At 40.4% G+C, this 16,240-nt stretch overlaps 1 protein-coding gene across 1 annotated transcript; it reads left to right on the top strand.

Annotated features, from left to right (window-relative positions):
- The first annotated feature begins 1,649 nt into the window (after window positions 1-1,649).
- On the top strand, window positions 1,650-15,034 carry LOC133130548 (aquaporin-9-like). The gene is made up of 6 exons (XM_061245203.1): window positions 1,650-1,786; window positions 2,906-3,032; window positions 7,833-7,970; window positions 9,082-9,200; window positions 10,818-11,035; window positions 14,866-15,034. The coding sequence occupies exons 1-6, from the start codon at window positions 1,685-1,687 to the stop codon at window positions 15,032-15,034; spliced, it is 873 nt and encodes a 290-aa protein (XP_061101187.1). The 5' UTR covers window positions 1,650-1,684.
- Window positions 15,035-16,240: the final 1,206 nt, after the last annotated feature.

The following is a 16,240-nucleotide window of genomic DNA, read 5'->3' as shown; positions in this document are numbered from 1 at the left end:
TGGTATGCACAGAGATAACAAAGGGCAAAAATGCTGGGGACTTAAACAGAGAAACGCAGAACCTGACAACGAAGTTATTTGGAGTTTATACAAAACGGTACATTTGGGGACATTTTGACATACCAGAAAATCACTAGGTGGAGTTCATGAGCCCATATAGAGATTGCGTTTTGGTGACAGGAAAGCATCGTAAAATGTGGCATTTTGTTGGTATGAAAGTGGCGTGAAATGCAGCGGGGGTTTTTTTTTGCATGATAACCGTTGCTGGGATCCCTGCGACCCTGTTGAGGATAAGCGGGTTAGGATAATGAAGGAATGAATGAATGAATGATAACCGTAAAAATACCGCAGTAAAATACGCCGTTTGGGGGAAAGAAAATGGCGTATTTTACACCGTTTTGAATAAACTGTGCATCATAAAATAGACTACTACGTCGTCTTTGGAAGTTAAAGGGGAATCGTGTTGCATATCACGCACTTTGACGGTCCCTAACTCACTGGCCGCTTCAGTAAGCAATTGTTATATGTCGTGCGTCTCGTGGTAGTGTTTTCCTGTGCATTTGGAACCAAAAGCAACGATGTAAAAAATAATAGCTGTGAAACGTATATTCACTTCTTTCGTGTCAATATAGGGAGTCTGGAGAACACTGGCGTAAATAAAAATGTACCCTCTCCGAATGTCTGAATATCGAACAGCAATCGAACATAACCTCGGTGTCATCTGTGGCTAATCATAGAAGGCACCTGTTATAGCATACTGAGTCATTTCGTGCCCAGTTTAGACCTTTCGTGGGATTTAGCCCTGGAATAAATGTACCCTGTATATGGAAAACAGCGGTTGTAATGGTTGAACGCCTCCAATTCCAAAAGTGACGGAAAGGCCTCACTCTCCGCTGCCAGGTCAGGTCGTGGAACATTGGCAATAACCCTGGACCACCCAGTAGAGGGCAGTTGTTAGCTAATGTCTTCAGGGTGAATCTTCACACAATCCACACTCCGTTATCAACGCGGACGATAAGAAAGTCGATTGCATTTTGCATAACATAATGTATTTAAATACTTTTTTAAAATGGATATGCTTGATTGAAGTATTAGTCTTGGTCGGGAATCTTGGGGCTTATATTCAAATTCACTCGTCTGACAGTCCCATGAGATATCTACCTAGCATATATTTGATGGTAGATGGTAAACCGTAAAATAGCCCAATTATCGCCTCTCATTAATGTCCCGGAGACAGAATACAACATCAAACTTTTCTATGACTGTGTTATTTAAAAAAGTAATGAAACAGGATTATAATCGAAGAACAAATCATCTAGTCCCTGTAAGCCTAATTGATAGTGTTAAATGATACAAACATAGGCACGCATCGTTTTAGCTGAAAAAGAATCATGTAAATGTGTGCGTCCTGGAGCTTGTACAATTAAGCGAGTCGCGGTGCGTGCGTGCGAGTTTATTCGTGTGTGTGTGTGTGTGTGTGTGTGTGTGTGTGTGTGTGTGTGTATGTGGCAGGGGGTGGGTGCGTGATGGAGGGGAGGTAATATGATGGCAGAATGACAGGGTGCAAAACACTTATGTAGTGACCGGGAAGCGGAGGTTATATGTGAGGCACATAAACAGTAGCACACAAAGTTCGTCAACTGTATGTCCTAACAAGAGTGAGAAATAATTCTTCATCGCAAATATGGAGACGGAAAACAAGAGAACGCTGAAAGACCGTTTTGCCCTGAGGCGTGATATCACCAAAGAATTTCTAGCAGAATTTCTCGGGACGTTTGTATTAATTGTGAGTACACGTTCTTATTTCAATCTTAGTATTGTGTGATTATCATTTCACGTTGCCGTTTATTTGTTTTCGCTGGAGTAACACTACTGCATGTATCCAAAATGACACTCAATGGACTTGGTCTGCAAAGGCTAATATATTCATAAAGCAGTAACTGTGAAATATTTGATATTTTCTTTGTTTCATTTCTCTTTACTCGTGGATCATCTTGTCACAAATCTGGACACTGATTAACCGTGTATTTTTCAAGTTTATAAAACGAAGGATGAGAAGTAGAGATGTGACACAATAGTATTTAAATTGAAGATGTGTTACTGAACCATGAAAATAAATACACTGTAAAACGACATATTAAATTTCGCTTAAGAAATCATGAAAGTATATAAAGCCGGTAGAACGTGAAAATATTGAATTTATTTTTGGAAGATATTTAAATTGAACTTGAAGATTATCCGGCAATAGGATAACCTATAGCTAATAATAATAATAATAATAATAATAATAATAATTATTATTATTATTATTATTATTATTATTATTATTATTATTATTATTATATTATTATTATTATTATTATTATTATTATTATTATTATTATTATTGAGAAGAAGAAGAATACACTTTATTTGTACATTTGTACAATTTAGTTTCAGCCAAAAGTGCTTCATAGTAGCTAGTGCTATGTGAGATTCATATCACTATTTTATGATCAGTAATATTATTATTAGTGTATAAGCGTCAGTGTAGCCAACACCTCTCTCACATCTCTCTCTCTCTCTCTCTCTCTCTCTCTCTCCTGTCAGAACTTAATCAGTGGGGATTTATGATCTGCTAAAGGGTACACATTCTTGATGAAAAGTAATTTAAACTCTACATGGTTGGATTGTCACAGTTTTCTTTTTTTGTCTGTCTCCACAATGCTTAAAGTATTTTCCCAGACAAGAAATCTTACTGTGGATTTTAAAAATTTCTATTTCATCAAAAGGCCTCTCTAATTAGACACAATGGCTCTGACACAGACACACCCCTGTTATGATGTGCATAATTGTAACTGAAAAACCTCCAATGCGTTTTCTCTCCTCTCCTGTTTATCTGCCTTGTCCCCCTGTCCTGTCCCAGCTCTTTGGGTGTGGATCCGTTGCCCAGACGGTGCTGAGTCGGGGGACACAGGGAGAGACCCTGACCATACACATTGGCTTCACTCTCGGAGTGATGATGGCTGTCTACATTGCAGGGGGGGTGTCAGGTAACCATCATGTCCCCTCTACCACATCAAGTATGCTCCTGGTGTGCAGCGGCCAAAGCTTTGTACATCCAGGTTTTAGACTACACTTTCACAAATAAAGTGACAGCGGAGGTACATCTTTTGTTCATCAAGGATTGCTTTTCCCAAATGTACCCTGAAAGTACAGTGATGCTCTCTTTGGGTTCAAATGAGTACGTTGTCCAATAAAAAAGGTACAAATTAATGATATATTGCTGGCTATGGGTACAATTGTATATCTATAGGGTACCGCCATCACCCAAGCGTCAAGCATTTGTACCTTTTTAGGCACTTTTTGTATCTTGATTTCTGAGAGTGTATTATAGTCATTCTGGTGCATTGAATAGACTGCACACAGGGGATTTTACTGTTCTGGAACACGTGAGGAAGTGCACTGATGTCTTGATCAGATACCATACAGACCTGGTAAATTACTTAATTGTTTTGGATTCAAATACTTTTCTGTGCTTGATTGATCATCCCTGGTGCAAAAGAGGACCAAGAAGGCAGGGTTTTCCCTTTTTGAGTGTATTCTATAGGTTCCAATACACCAGACAAGCCCAGTAAAGTATAGAAAAGCATTGGAGTCCAAAAACAGTAATGCATTCGACCCAGGTCCTGTGCTACCGCCTTCCATGTGTTCATCGCCGTTGTTTTCCAGTCCAGTCACTTGGTGGATTAAGAGCCTTGAATCTCCGCTCAGAGCAATTCAACATTAAAGCACTAAAAGTCAGTTCATGAGATTCTTATTACTCTAGATAGCAGACTACAGTGTATTTCTGTTTAGAAGCCGCTCAAATGGGCAGATGTTGTTAAAGAGGAGTTTAAAGCACATGCACTAAGCATCACCCAAGAGTGAAATAGCATTTCTGAAGAGAAGAGCTGTGTGGGATGAGAAACAAGATGAGGACTCAATGGTCATGTTTGGTTGTGTGTCTGAGATGAAACTCCCTTGCTTTGATCTTTGAATGTACTGTACTGTGCAAAAGTCTTGGGCACCTATATAACATTCTGTACAGATAAGATTCTTTCAAATAATTCAGTGAAAGGTCCTAAATAAACGTACTATACATTTTACATTACATTTCAGTAATTTGGCAGAATAGTTGAAAACTGAATCAAATCGATATTTTTTGTGACCAGCCTTCGGTGTTAAAACTGCATCACTTCTCTGAGATAGCCAACACTGTCCTGCAGTTGTATAAGGCAATCAGCAGGGAGGTTGTTCCAAGCATGCTGGAGAACTTGCCACAGTTCTTCTGATCTCAGACAGCCTTAATCAAGTTTTTATGTAAAAAGTAGTCAATTGCTTACAGTTATATGTTACTTTTTGAAATTAAATACAAAAATGTCTCTGTAATGCTTGCCAAGACATCTATATTTATGACTGGGCATGCATCATTCACTTCTGAGGAGATTTCTATCATTGTCCACATTGCTAAATAGACCACCTGGATAATCTTTTTATGTTCTCTTTTATAAAGTGAAAATATTTTTGAGTTCCCTGAGATAGGCATTACTTTGTACTCTATTAATTGCTATCATATTTTGTATGAGGTCTTGTATGCAAAGACATAGACCAGAAGCTTTTAGTATTCTCAACCCTCTCAAGAGCTCATCCAAAGGTGGGACAGTTCGTTTTGGACATGTGAAAAAAGGGCATTGTCACCATAGTTGCACATTGAATACATCACACACCATTAATAATGGGAGCCTAGAGGATCACTAAAGCAGGCCTTATGAGATGATTCTTGTACTATCACCGATACCTCATTGGGTCTCAGTGTGCAGGGTAGGCGTACAAGGCCCAGTTGTGCAATGTCCAGGATGACATTGTTGGCTACATTCCTTGGGGATTACTGGAAAAAAGAGAGCGATACTGCATTTGCCAGGCGGAGTGGCACAGACGGAAAGGGTACATAGCCGAGTGGGAATCATACACATTTCATCATGATGACACGTTGGTGGGCTTGGTGAACATGAAAGGGACGGAATTACAGAATGACTTTAATGATCTTCTCAACCTATTGCTGTCTAAAGAGAGCGCAAGGAGAGGCAGAGAGATAGGGGGAGGTAGGGGAAAGTGAAAATATTTGTATAGTTTAATGTTGTATAGTTTAGAAAGCAAAATGCAGTATTTTACACCTCATAAGACCTATAATATCATTTAGTTTCCATGTGTCCTTTTGGAGTCTCCTTTTTGGAAAACTTCCTACACATCGCTCAGAAAAAATATAGAATGCAAATCTTGGCTGATATTATCATTAAATTTGAAAGGGGATTTGTCCCTTTTTGTTTTCAGTGAGAAAAAAGGCTTCCACTTTCAATATGTTTGAGCTTTTATAACTTTGTTTTAGTTAAAGAAAACTTGAAAACATTTCAGAAGAGACCAGTATCAAGCCTGTAGTCAAAAGTGTTCAAGAATAGTATATTTTGGGTATTTCATTTTCAAGCTTGTGTCAAGAAAAGGGGTTATACTTAATGGATTAATGTTCTCTGACAAATGGTTCCTTCCTGGAAAGAGGTTTGATTTTTAAAAATTGATTGAATTATAGACACACAAAATGAGTAGATTTCTAACTGCGTAGTGTGTGCACTGCACACCTGATCACTGACCACAAGTGCTTTGGAAAATTAGGAGCTCAGATGACAGATAATGGCAAAGATTAGAATCTGCATTGTGTCCAAATAAGTTTAAGGAAAATATTACTTTTGTTGCTCAGAAGGCTATAACAAAAAATTGGCGTATTTAGAATACACAATAGAGGTCAATGAGCTTAGGAACCACTGATGTATTTTGTCTCTACTATCTGTCTGGCCATTCCATTTAGCATAGAAGAGGTCTGGGTGTCAGGTGTGGCATTTTGTGTTTTCCCTTTCTTTTTACCAAGATGTTGTTAGAGCAAAGGAAATTGGTGTTCCTCGAAGCATACTTGCTACAATGTCATTTCTAACACCCCCGTGGTCTTAAGCAGATTCAGACAGATTATGTCAGACCCAAGTCTGACTGGCTTTTTCAGCCGTTTGTTTTCGAAAAGGGACTTTACTGGATTAATTCTCAGTAAGTGTGGAGCCCCAGAGGTCAGCGGTAACCTTGGGTGTCAAACAAATGGCCTAAAGCCTTCATTGATCCTGGGTTGTGTTAGTTGTACCCAATGCATCAAGTAGTAGATAAGACCAAATCAAGGCTCCCAGTCAGGAGAGAAGCTGCACATTAGCCTTCTACACTGCATATTGAAATATGGCCTGAAGAGTCTATATTTCTTGGACAAAATATGGATGAAGAGTAGTCTATCTAGATTTATTTTGGGGGATAAAGAATTACTATTTGAGTGAGTTCAGAAACAAAACATCCCTCTAGCGCTACCGCACAATTAATACATTTTAAAATGCAGAGTGAACCAAAACTGCTAAAAGTAAAGTAAACATTTTGATTGAATCAAAGTGGAGTGTAGTTAAACAGAGCCAACTGCTGTCCACATTAATGTGACTTAATATCAGTAATATCATAGATGACTGTCTATATAATCTGTCCTAACAGTGCTACTACTAACAGTGATGGTGACTCACTGGAGTAATTCAGTAATGCCATGAAGGTATGATTTCAACACAATGCAGCCATAGCCATGTCACACTACAATATCAATCACAGAGACTCCAGAATTAAAAGTAGAGATTTAATAATGAAAAGTGTTATACAATAGAAAAGTTTTGCCGGTGACTCCGTGACTTTAAATGACCCCTCTGGCGAGGTGGCGATGCTGATGTTCCTGGGAGCAGGCATTGGCGATGAGCCAATACACTCAAAGTCGTGACTTACCGTGATATAATTAAGCGTTATGGAACGAGAACCCGTGGTATCTCCTGGATATTCCGCTTTGCGTCTTGCCTAACCACCCCGCAAGCTGTGCCAATATCCACGATATACCACATGCTCGGGTTCCATAACGCTTTTATACAACGGTTACCTCATTTATCTTTCAAAAATTCACAAAAGAAAGACAAGACAAACTTTAAATGAATGTATTTTTAATGGAACTATGTTTTATGTTAAATGTATTATTCCACTGAACAGTAGTTTATTGGTTGCTAAGAAACGGTATTGATAACGTTATCCCCACTGCACTAGCTAAGATACGTTTGCTAGCAATAACGTAGGCCTATCCCCAATCCGCTAGCTGAGCAATGGTACTAGTTGGCTAGTGGCAATAATGTATCCCCACGGCGCTAATGATAGCTGAGCAACGCTATTGCAAAAATGTATCCCTACTGGACTAACGTTAGCTAGCTGGCTGACGAAATAATTTGTCTTTGTTGTAGACGTTTATCTGGGCACTGCCAGATAACGTGCAGTTATTGAAATAACTCATAGCCTCGTTATGAGTCATCATTTGCTTTGCCGCGGTTTGGTGCTCTTGCTGGTATTTCGATCCAAGGATGTCACTTTAAAATCACTCATTTTGTTTTACTTTGGTTGGCTAAGATGATGATAACGTTAAGTTACCGTAATTTTGGTTACAAAGTAGATAACAGTGAGCTACAAACGCGGAGTAATATGAAAAGATGTGTGAACATTCCGTTTAGCCGTGCATATATCGTGGATATTGGCACGGCTGGAACGCAAACTGACCAATAGAGACAATGGATCGGAACTATCATAAAGTTGTATAAAATCTACGGAGCACAGCAGTGGCAATATCTCACGAAAAGTCATTTTCTTGTATTATTGCACAAGTAGACAAGAACTCCAAATTAATCTGTGTTTATCACCTCCTCACCCAGGAGCCCATGTGAATCCCGCAGTGTCCCTTGCAATGGTCATCCTGGGCAGACTGAAGGTGGCAAAGTTCCCTGTGTATGTACTGGCACAGTTCCTTGGTGCCTTTATGGGAGCCGCAGTTGTCTTTGGGCTGTATTACGGTGGGTACGGTCGTATAATGCGATGAAATTACATTACAGCGGTACAGTCAATTAGCAGACACTCTTATCCAGAGCAATGTACAAAGAAAATGCTTTTCAGAATCTAGAGGAAAGTACAGTTCCAAGTCCTAGAGTGATCACATAGATAAAACCCAGCTAGGATACCCTGAACACTGAAATAATTGATGGTGTCATCCACTGCACATGCTGCATACTTTATCATTGCAATCATCATGTTTATTACTATCATCACGCCCATCATCACTATCATTATTATGTGTCTCATTACAATACTCATCATTGCTACATTCATAATAGTTATAATAATAATGTATTATTTAGCTGATGCTTTTATCCAAAGTGACTTACAGTTGATTAGGCTAAACAGGGGACAATCCCTCCTGGAGCAATGCAGGGTTAAGGGCCTTGCTCAAGGGCCCAACATCTGGGCAGACCTTATCGTGGCTACACCGGGGCTTGAACCAGCAACCTTCTGGGTCCCAGTTGTGCACCTTAGCCACTCATCATAGCTACATTCATTGTCATCGCCACCAACATGAAATTCAACATTTTGCATTAGGAAGTAGTGTTGACCCTAGATAACATCAGCAGTGGCCATAGAGCAGGCTACAGTACATTCAGTCATCAGACTCTTCCTGCACTCTGGCAAAAACATTGAGCGAGAAACATAAAAACAATATCTGAAGCCACAGTTAGCCTCTCTCCCTGTGTGGGCTGAATGAAAAACAAACATCTCTAAGTGCTTCATTGAGGTCTTTATAAAATGAACCGCAGGAGTGGCAGCCAGGGGAATGACACGCGGCAATGAGACAATCAGACTCCATTAAATGCCAGTGCTCATCATTAGCTTAGACAGATAAGAAATTTCAGAATTAATGACTGTTTTGTGTTTGTGTAAGGCAATCGGCCAAATGTCCATCTTGCAGCTGACTGAATGTGAGATAGATTGCCAGATTAGATAGATTCAGAATATGATTTTAGGGTGGAAATAATAATGAGAAATAATAATTTTCCCAGTGCTGCGAAATAAGAATCCACAGAATTGTGCAGTGATGACATTTAAAGTTATACATAAATCTTGTTTGTTCAGATGCCTTCATTAACTATACCGGAGGAGTCCTGACAGTGACTGGTAACAATGCCACCGCTGGCATCTTTGCCTCTTACCCTGCCTCACACCTCACAATCCGGAATGGATTCATAGACCAGGTGAATAATCTCCAAGTTTATGTATTGGTACATAGTTACATCCAAAATGTAAATATTTAAATGTTTAAAAGGAGTAAATGTTGGCTGTGTGAGTAGGTACTGTGTGTGTGTGTGTCTATATGTGTGTGTCACATCCTGTGCCCCTATATTCTAGTTATTTCCCGGCTTTATGTATTTTCTGAGTTCATGTTCTGTTCCGTGTTTTCCTGTCACGTCCTTTTACCCCATGTATTAGCTTGCCTCTCATATTCTAGTTGTTTCCTGATTTCCTGGTTTTATGCATTTTCTGAGTTCCCTGTTCTGTTTCAAGTTTTTAGTTTACACTATTTGTTACCACGCCATACCCCCCCCCCCCCCCCCCCCCTCCCCGCTCCCCGCTCCCCCCACCTTATATGTATTTCCTCGTGTTTCATTGCACGCACATCATCCTCTTGTTCTCCTCGTTAGTTGGGTGTATAGTCTGGCTGTTTCCTTCTGCTCTGGGCCAGATTGTCTTGTGCTTTGCCTTTGTGCACTGCTATCTTGTGTCTGTGTCTCCTGTTCTGGTTATCTGCCCACTTCTGTTCCTGTCACCAGCCCACTCCTCTGCCCAGCCCATGGTCCCTCCTCCAAGCTCCTTCCCCACTCCTGCCTGCCCTCTCGGATTGATCTCCTGGTTACGACCCTCGCCTGCCCCTTCACTACATTTCTGCCTATCCTGTGCTGTTCCTGTTGCTGGTTCTGTGCCTGGACTGTCAGACCTGATTATTAAAGACCCCTTTTTCTCAGTCTGCACTTGGATCCAGTATTCTGGTCCGTGACTTCTGTGTGTCTGTGTCTGTGTATATATGGACAGAAAAGTGGCGATTATGAGGATAATCATTGACTGCTAAATTAAAATGAACCTCATTCAATTATCTGAGCTGTGAGCTATATATACAAAAATGACGACGTTAAGAAAGAATTAAACAATAAGAAAGAAGTGTGAATTGCATGTGCATTCAAGCACAGACGCTTCAGATTGCAAAAGGAAATTGGGTCATGCCATATGGACACTAGCACTCATCCACTGTTTAAGCAGGGGGAAGGGAAAGCCCTATTATGGGCTTTGACTAATAACACCAGACCACATCACACAGGATGTTTTTTCTCATGCTCTCTTGATGGATTTCCGATGATATGGACTGCACATATTATTTGGCTTTCAGATAAAAACGTATGTTAAAAAAGGGTAAAAAAGGATGCTGTAGCTTCTTCAATTTGATTACCTCACTGCATTGATATGAGTTGATTCGATCATGGCTTGTGTGAATTACTTACAGGAAATCCCCATTGAACTTCTTGTCCTTGCGTGTTTGCTCAGAGCATTCAGCCATTTTATGAAGGCTTATGCCATTCTCCTCACTGCATTTGCTGTTCTAGAGCAGTGGTCCTCACGCCTGGTCCTGGAGAGCCGCAGGGCGTGCTGGCTTTTGCTGTTACTCAGCACTTAATCGACTAATTACAGTTCATAACAAGAGCTAACTCGCCTCACCTGGTTTCTTGCGTCTGAATCGGTTGCTGATAGATTTATTGACACAGGACACGGCAGAATGCTCACCCGGACTAATCAGATACCTGCTACCTCCCGTTTACCAGGTTATTGCAACAGGCTCCCTGGTCATGTGCATCCTGGCCATCCTTGACGGGAAGAACATCGGGGCTCCCAGGGGAATGGAGCCCCTGGTCATCGGTCTGATCATCATGGCCATCGGGGTGTCTATGGGCCTGAACTGCGGATATCCCATCAACCCTGCCAGAGACCTGGGCCCCAGGCTCTTCACTGCAACTGCTGGGTGGGGCAGAGAAGTCTTCAGGTGACCCATTATGCTTTACTTTATACCTTATTTTATTATTTTATTCATTTTAACAGGAACATCACAATTGCTGAGCCAGAGTCGGCTCTGTACTGTAGGTAATCTTCATCTGCAGTCACTGTGTAGGGAAAACATTTGAATACAAATCACAACATTACATTACATTACTATCAGTAAATGAATGCTCAGTCCTGTTAAAGAAAAGGATTATGAGAGAAGTGCATATAGTTATACTAAGTTTGTTGCAGAGCTCATTTTAAGTTTACAGCATTCTGCCCGAAGGCAGAGAATGGTCCCTAAGTTAAATGTTCTAAAACACATGTGGACACACAAATACAAGCACACATACCTCAGCTGACACCCCAGAGTATCTCTTTCTAAAATTGCACTCCTTAAAAGCTATATTTAGCCCATAGGCATTTCAATGCAAAGAGAGACTATATAGATTTAAAGGAAATAATCCATCCTATGATAGAGTGGGGGTGCTTGGAGCTACATTAATATGAGCACATTATCCTGGCCATCTTACCAAAGAGAGGGAAATGAGACTGTAGTGTGTGTATAAAGGGTAAGAATGGAGACAGCTTTAATTTTTCTCTACAGCAGAGCTTCGGGGGCTATCTTTGCTCTCCTAACAAACTGAATGAATTTTTCAACACTATGCCATAGCTGCTGCATATTAGAACAGACTGTACAATGTCTGCCAGCAGAGGAAAAAACCTCTGTGCATAAATATTCCAAGCCTTGTGATGAAAAGGGCGCTTTTATTATGCGGGGTTGTCCCCGGAGCACCCAAAGCTTTCCCTGGCATTTCTCTGTTTTCATTTGGAGATGTTTACTCACTTCTTTCATCAAATACTGCAGTTTCTCAAAAAGGAAGAACAAACAGACGGCTCATTGATGTGTCGATTTAAGACACGTACAAGAAGGCTACAGGGCAGCATGCACGGAAAGACACTGGAACAACAGATTTAAACATTTTTGTTCCGGGGTGCTGCCCATTGACAGTGACGAGACGGCACCCTGTCCCCTATTGGCCACTGTTCACATGACTGCTATCTCACGTCAACTTTCACAAGAGGGAAAAACACCACTGCAGCAGATGTACACTCAGTGAGCAATTCATTAGGTAGACCTTGCCACTGTCGCCCTAAGGCTTGCTTTGAGGGGGTTTCAGGCATGGGCTATTTGTAAAGCCACTTTGTGACAATCTTGCATTGTAAAAAGTGCTATATAAATGAAATAAAATTGAATTGAACCTGTTCACCAACTTATTAATACAAATATTTAATCAGCCAATCACGTGGCAGCAACTAAATGCATGCAGATATGGTCATGTTATTCAGACCAAATGTCAGAATGGGGCAGAAATGTGATCTAAGTGACTTTGACCATGGAATGATTGTGGTGCCAGACAGGGTGGATTGAGTATCTCAGAAACTGCTGATCTCCTGTGATTTTCACACACAACAGTCTCTAGTGTTGCAGAGAATGGTGTGAAAAACAAAAAACATCCAATGAGTAGCAGTTCTGCAGACATAAATGCCTTGTTAAAGAGAGAGGTCAGAGGAGAATGGCCTGACTGGTTAAAACTGACAGGAAGGTGACAGTAACGCAAATAACCATGCTTTACAAATGCATCAAACCTCTATGTGGATAGGCTACAGCAGCAGAAGACCAAAAAGTAAAAAAAAAATAGGTTTAGTAAATACCTAATAAAGTGCTCACTGAGTATATATGTGATTTAAGAGATTATGAAGATACATAAGGGAACGTTTTTAAATAGAAAGGTCAGGTTCTTAAATAGGAACATCACAGATCTTCTGTAATCTACCTTTTTAGACCATGTATTAACATCAAAAGCCTTTAAGTCTCTTTCAATCAGCGGAAAGTAAGAATCTTAATGTACACTTAGTAAACAGATAAAGAGGCATACAAATCAGTACAGTTCCGGTATATTGAGAAACAGCTTGGACAGACAAGACAAGAAGATTTTCCTGTCTCGGAGCTTATTCCAGTAGCAAGGAACAAATAGGTGTGGGTAACTTGCAGTGATCATATGGCTATGTGAGGATAGTAATATAACAACATAACATAGCATAATGTCAAAAACAGGCCATTCAGCCCAGCAATGCTCACCTTTTCCTACCACTAAAGTGTACCTAATCCTTAGTTTACCTAAAAGCTAGACAGTATGTACAACTGTATCAAGCCTGGTCTTGAAAACCCAGAGTGTTTCAGCCTCCATTACCCTTACTGGCAAGCAATTCCACACAGTGACCACTCTGTGTGTGTGAAAAAATGCTTTCTAATGGGTGTGGGGATTACATATGACCACACCCTTATCGGAAGAGATGGTCACTCTGACCCTGATACTGATCAGATTACCGCCCATAATCTCCCCACCGCCGTCCTGCTCAGCACACTCATCCCAAACTCTCAAGAGCCAGGCATGGTTCACCACAGCCCAGGCTTTACCCTCACTGCGCTATTAGTTCAACCCCACTCGGAGTAATGGCTGGTGATCGGATTACTGCAGACCGAGCCCAATCCCATTCAGCCAGATCTCAGGGAGAGAATATAGCGATGTGGCCAACACTGACATGGTCAACATAGGTTAAGTACATACAGGACAGGAATCAGCTGAGGACACAGCCAATGTGGAGTACTGGGTAATTCTTAATTTTACAGCCCGTTAGTTACTTAGTATTTATTGGTACTTATTCAGTAACTATTTGGATTCCAGAGGTAAGTACTATGAAATTGGCTGTAAAACCTTGACTTTGTTTCATGGTAATTACCACTGAAATCAAGATAGCTACCTAATAATTACACAAGTAGATGTGGATTTACTCAGTAAATACGAGGTAATCAATGAGCTATAAAATAAAGTGTTACCGAGTACTGTAAACAAGGGTGAGCCCACGACCAATCAACCCAAGCAGGGGTGTTGCATGAAATTCTGGGCCCTATACGAATGCAGTCTATGTGGGGCCCATTAAAAATGTAGAATGTAAAAATGTAAAAATGTAAAAATGTAGACCAAGCAAACTTTTTAGTCCAGGCCTTTTGACCCCTCCAGCCCTGAGCAATAAGTTCCACTATTCCCCCACTGTGACTCCCCTGACCCAAGTCACTCACACAATTTAGAGAGTAAATGATAAGCCTATTGTAAACTATTTCAATGGTGACTATATTGTGCATTATGGAGAAACACATTTGCAAGTGACAGAGGTTTGACTGTTGCACAGATAGATGAGTAAAAAGATGGATGGCCAGAAGGATATTTGTGATGGCAGGATTGAAAAATGTATCGATGGGCATTTACCACAGCTGGAGTGTAGTACTGGTGCATGGAGCAGTGACTAGTGAGCGTGTATTTCCTCACTGCAAAAAAGTGTCTTAAAAAGTATTTTAGTCATTTTAGTGAAATAAGACTTATGATCAATAGTATTTTAGAAATAGAAAATAGTAGCTTGCTTTAAGTTAATGTCCTACCTTCTTGGCAATAATAATAAGACTAAAACCCTCCTGTAAAACCCCAGCTATGCCAAATTGACCAGCTTGAAAATTGAGCTGGTCATAAGCTGGTCATAAGCTGGTCTAGCTGAGTATGAGCTGGTCAACCAGCTAATACTGTTAACTTGTCTGAGCTGGTCCCTGGTCAGCCAGCTACCACCTGTTTCAAAACAGCTTGCCAAACCATGTCTGAACTGGTCAACCAGCTAAACCAGCAGAACCTAGTTTGAGCTGTTATTTTCAGCAGGGACTGCTTGTTCTTTATTTATTTAGTTCTGCTTACCAATGTGTCCTCTCTCCTGTGTGTGCAGGGCGGGGGGGTACTGGTGGTGGGTTCCCGTGGTGGGCCCCATGGTGGGGGGTGTGGTGGGGGCAGTGGTGTACCTCCTGTTCATCGAGCTGCACCACGCCAAGCCCGAGAAGCAACCGGAGGAGGAGAACAATGTCAAGGACAAATACGAGATCATCGCCATGAGCTAAAGTAGACTGCCCTGCAAAGAATTGTGTTTTTGTCTTGAGTTTTTTTTCCTCTCAATATTAGCTTGTTTTCAGTTACTGTTGAAATTTTGGGAAATTTCAAACCCCATTGGCATATCTTGAAATTAGTCTTTCTCACCGCATTAGCAGTTGTTTTGCCTTATTTTGCAAAAAAAGTAATAGAAATAACATTTGAAGTCTAAATATAGGACTTATTTTTTGACTTTTTTGTTGTGTGTAAAAAGGTTTGCCGGTTCTGCCCTTTCATGCTGCAGAACCAAAACAAACAAAACTGTATATGAGTCGTCACTATTTGAGTTCTCTTTTCTCTCACCGACCTGAGAACCGACCTCTTCCTCAGTGTCCTTTCAAGGAAACTATAGGCCACTGCCCAACCATGACCAGGCTCCAGTCATTGATAAACCATTATAGACTTTTGTTACGTCTTGCCTGGTCTCACACTAAGAATTATGTCAGCATTGCTCTCTGGGAAACTGGAGCATAATGTAGCTGTAAAACTGCAGGTGATTTTGAGGTCCCAAACAGGTATTTTACAAAAAAGCAGGAACTTAAAAAAGAAAGAAAGATAAACAGTAAACCCTCACAAAGGAGAACACAGATATGTGTATACCTGCACATCTTCCACTTCAACAAGCCCTCAATATTTTACCGGTTTTGGGAATACTTATTTCTTTCTCTAACTAATTAACCAGTACTCAAGAGTATAAGCAAATGGATGTTGCTACTGCATGTGAATGTTGGACCAGCACTGGTGATTTTTTTCAATTTACAGAACTTTAAACTTTAAACTTTATACATTCACATTGTTTAGAGCTGATTCATGATACACATATCATACACATTATCACAATTTAAAAAAAAAAAATGTATTGGAAGTGGAAGACACTCAGGCAGACTGTTTTGGAATATATTATGCATTACATAAGGGAACAAATGGAATTAACAGGAATGAAGTGGATAAAACAATTACAGTTGCCAAGAGTTCACCATGGCAGTTTATCTAATTACTGCCTAACCCACTGGTTGAGTGATAATATGAGTTGATAATGCATGCTCTGACTAATGTTGTTTTTTTAAGTAGAGTATTCTGCTTCGGCGTGGCATATTTATTTGTGAGTTTTACATTAGCTGAGAACACTTTCATACAGTAAGTACGGACCCGAGTGTTCCTCAAATCTCTTGACTCTT

This window comes from Conger conger, chromosome 6 (genome assembly GCF_963514075.1).
Source record: "Conger conger chromosome 6, fConCon1.1, whole genome shotgun sequence".
NCBI lineage: Eukaryota > Metazoa > Chordata > Actinopteri > Anguilliformes > Congridae > Conger > Conger conger.
Note: the sequence above shows the minus strand (reverse complement) of the source record. Positions and strands in the feature narration are given on the sequence as shown.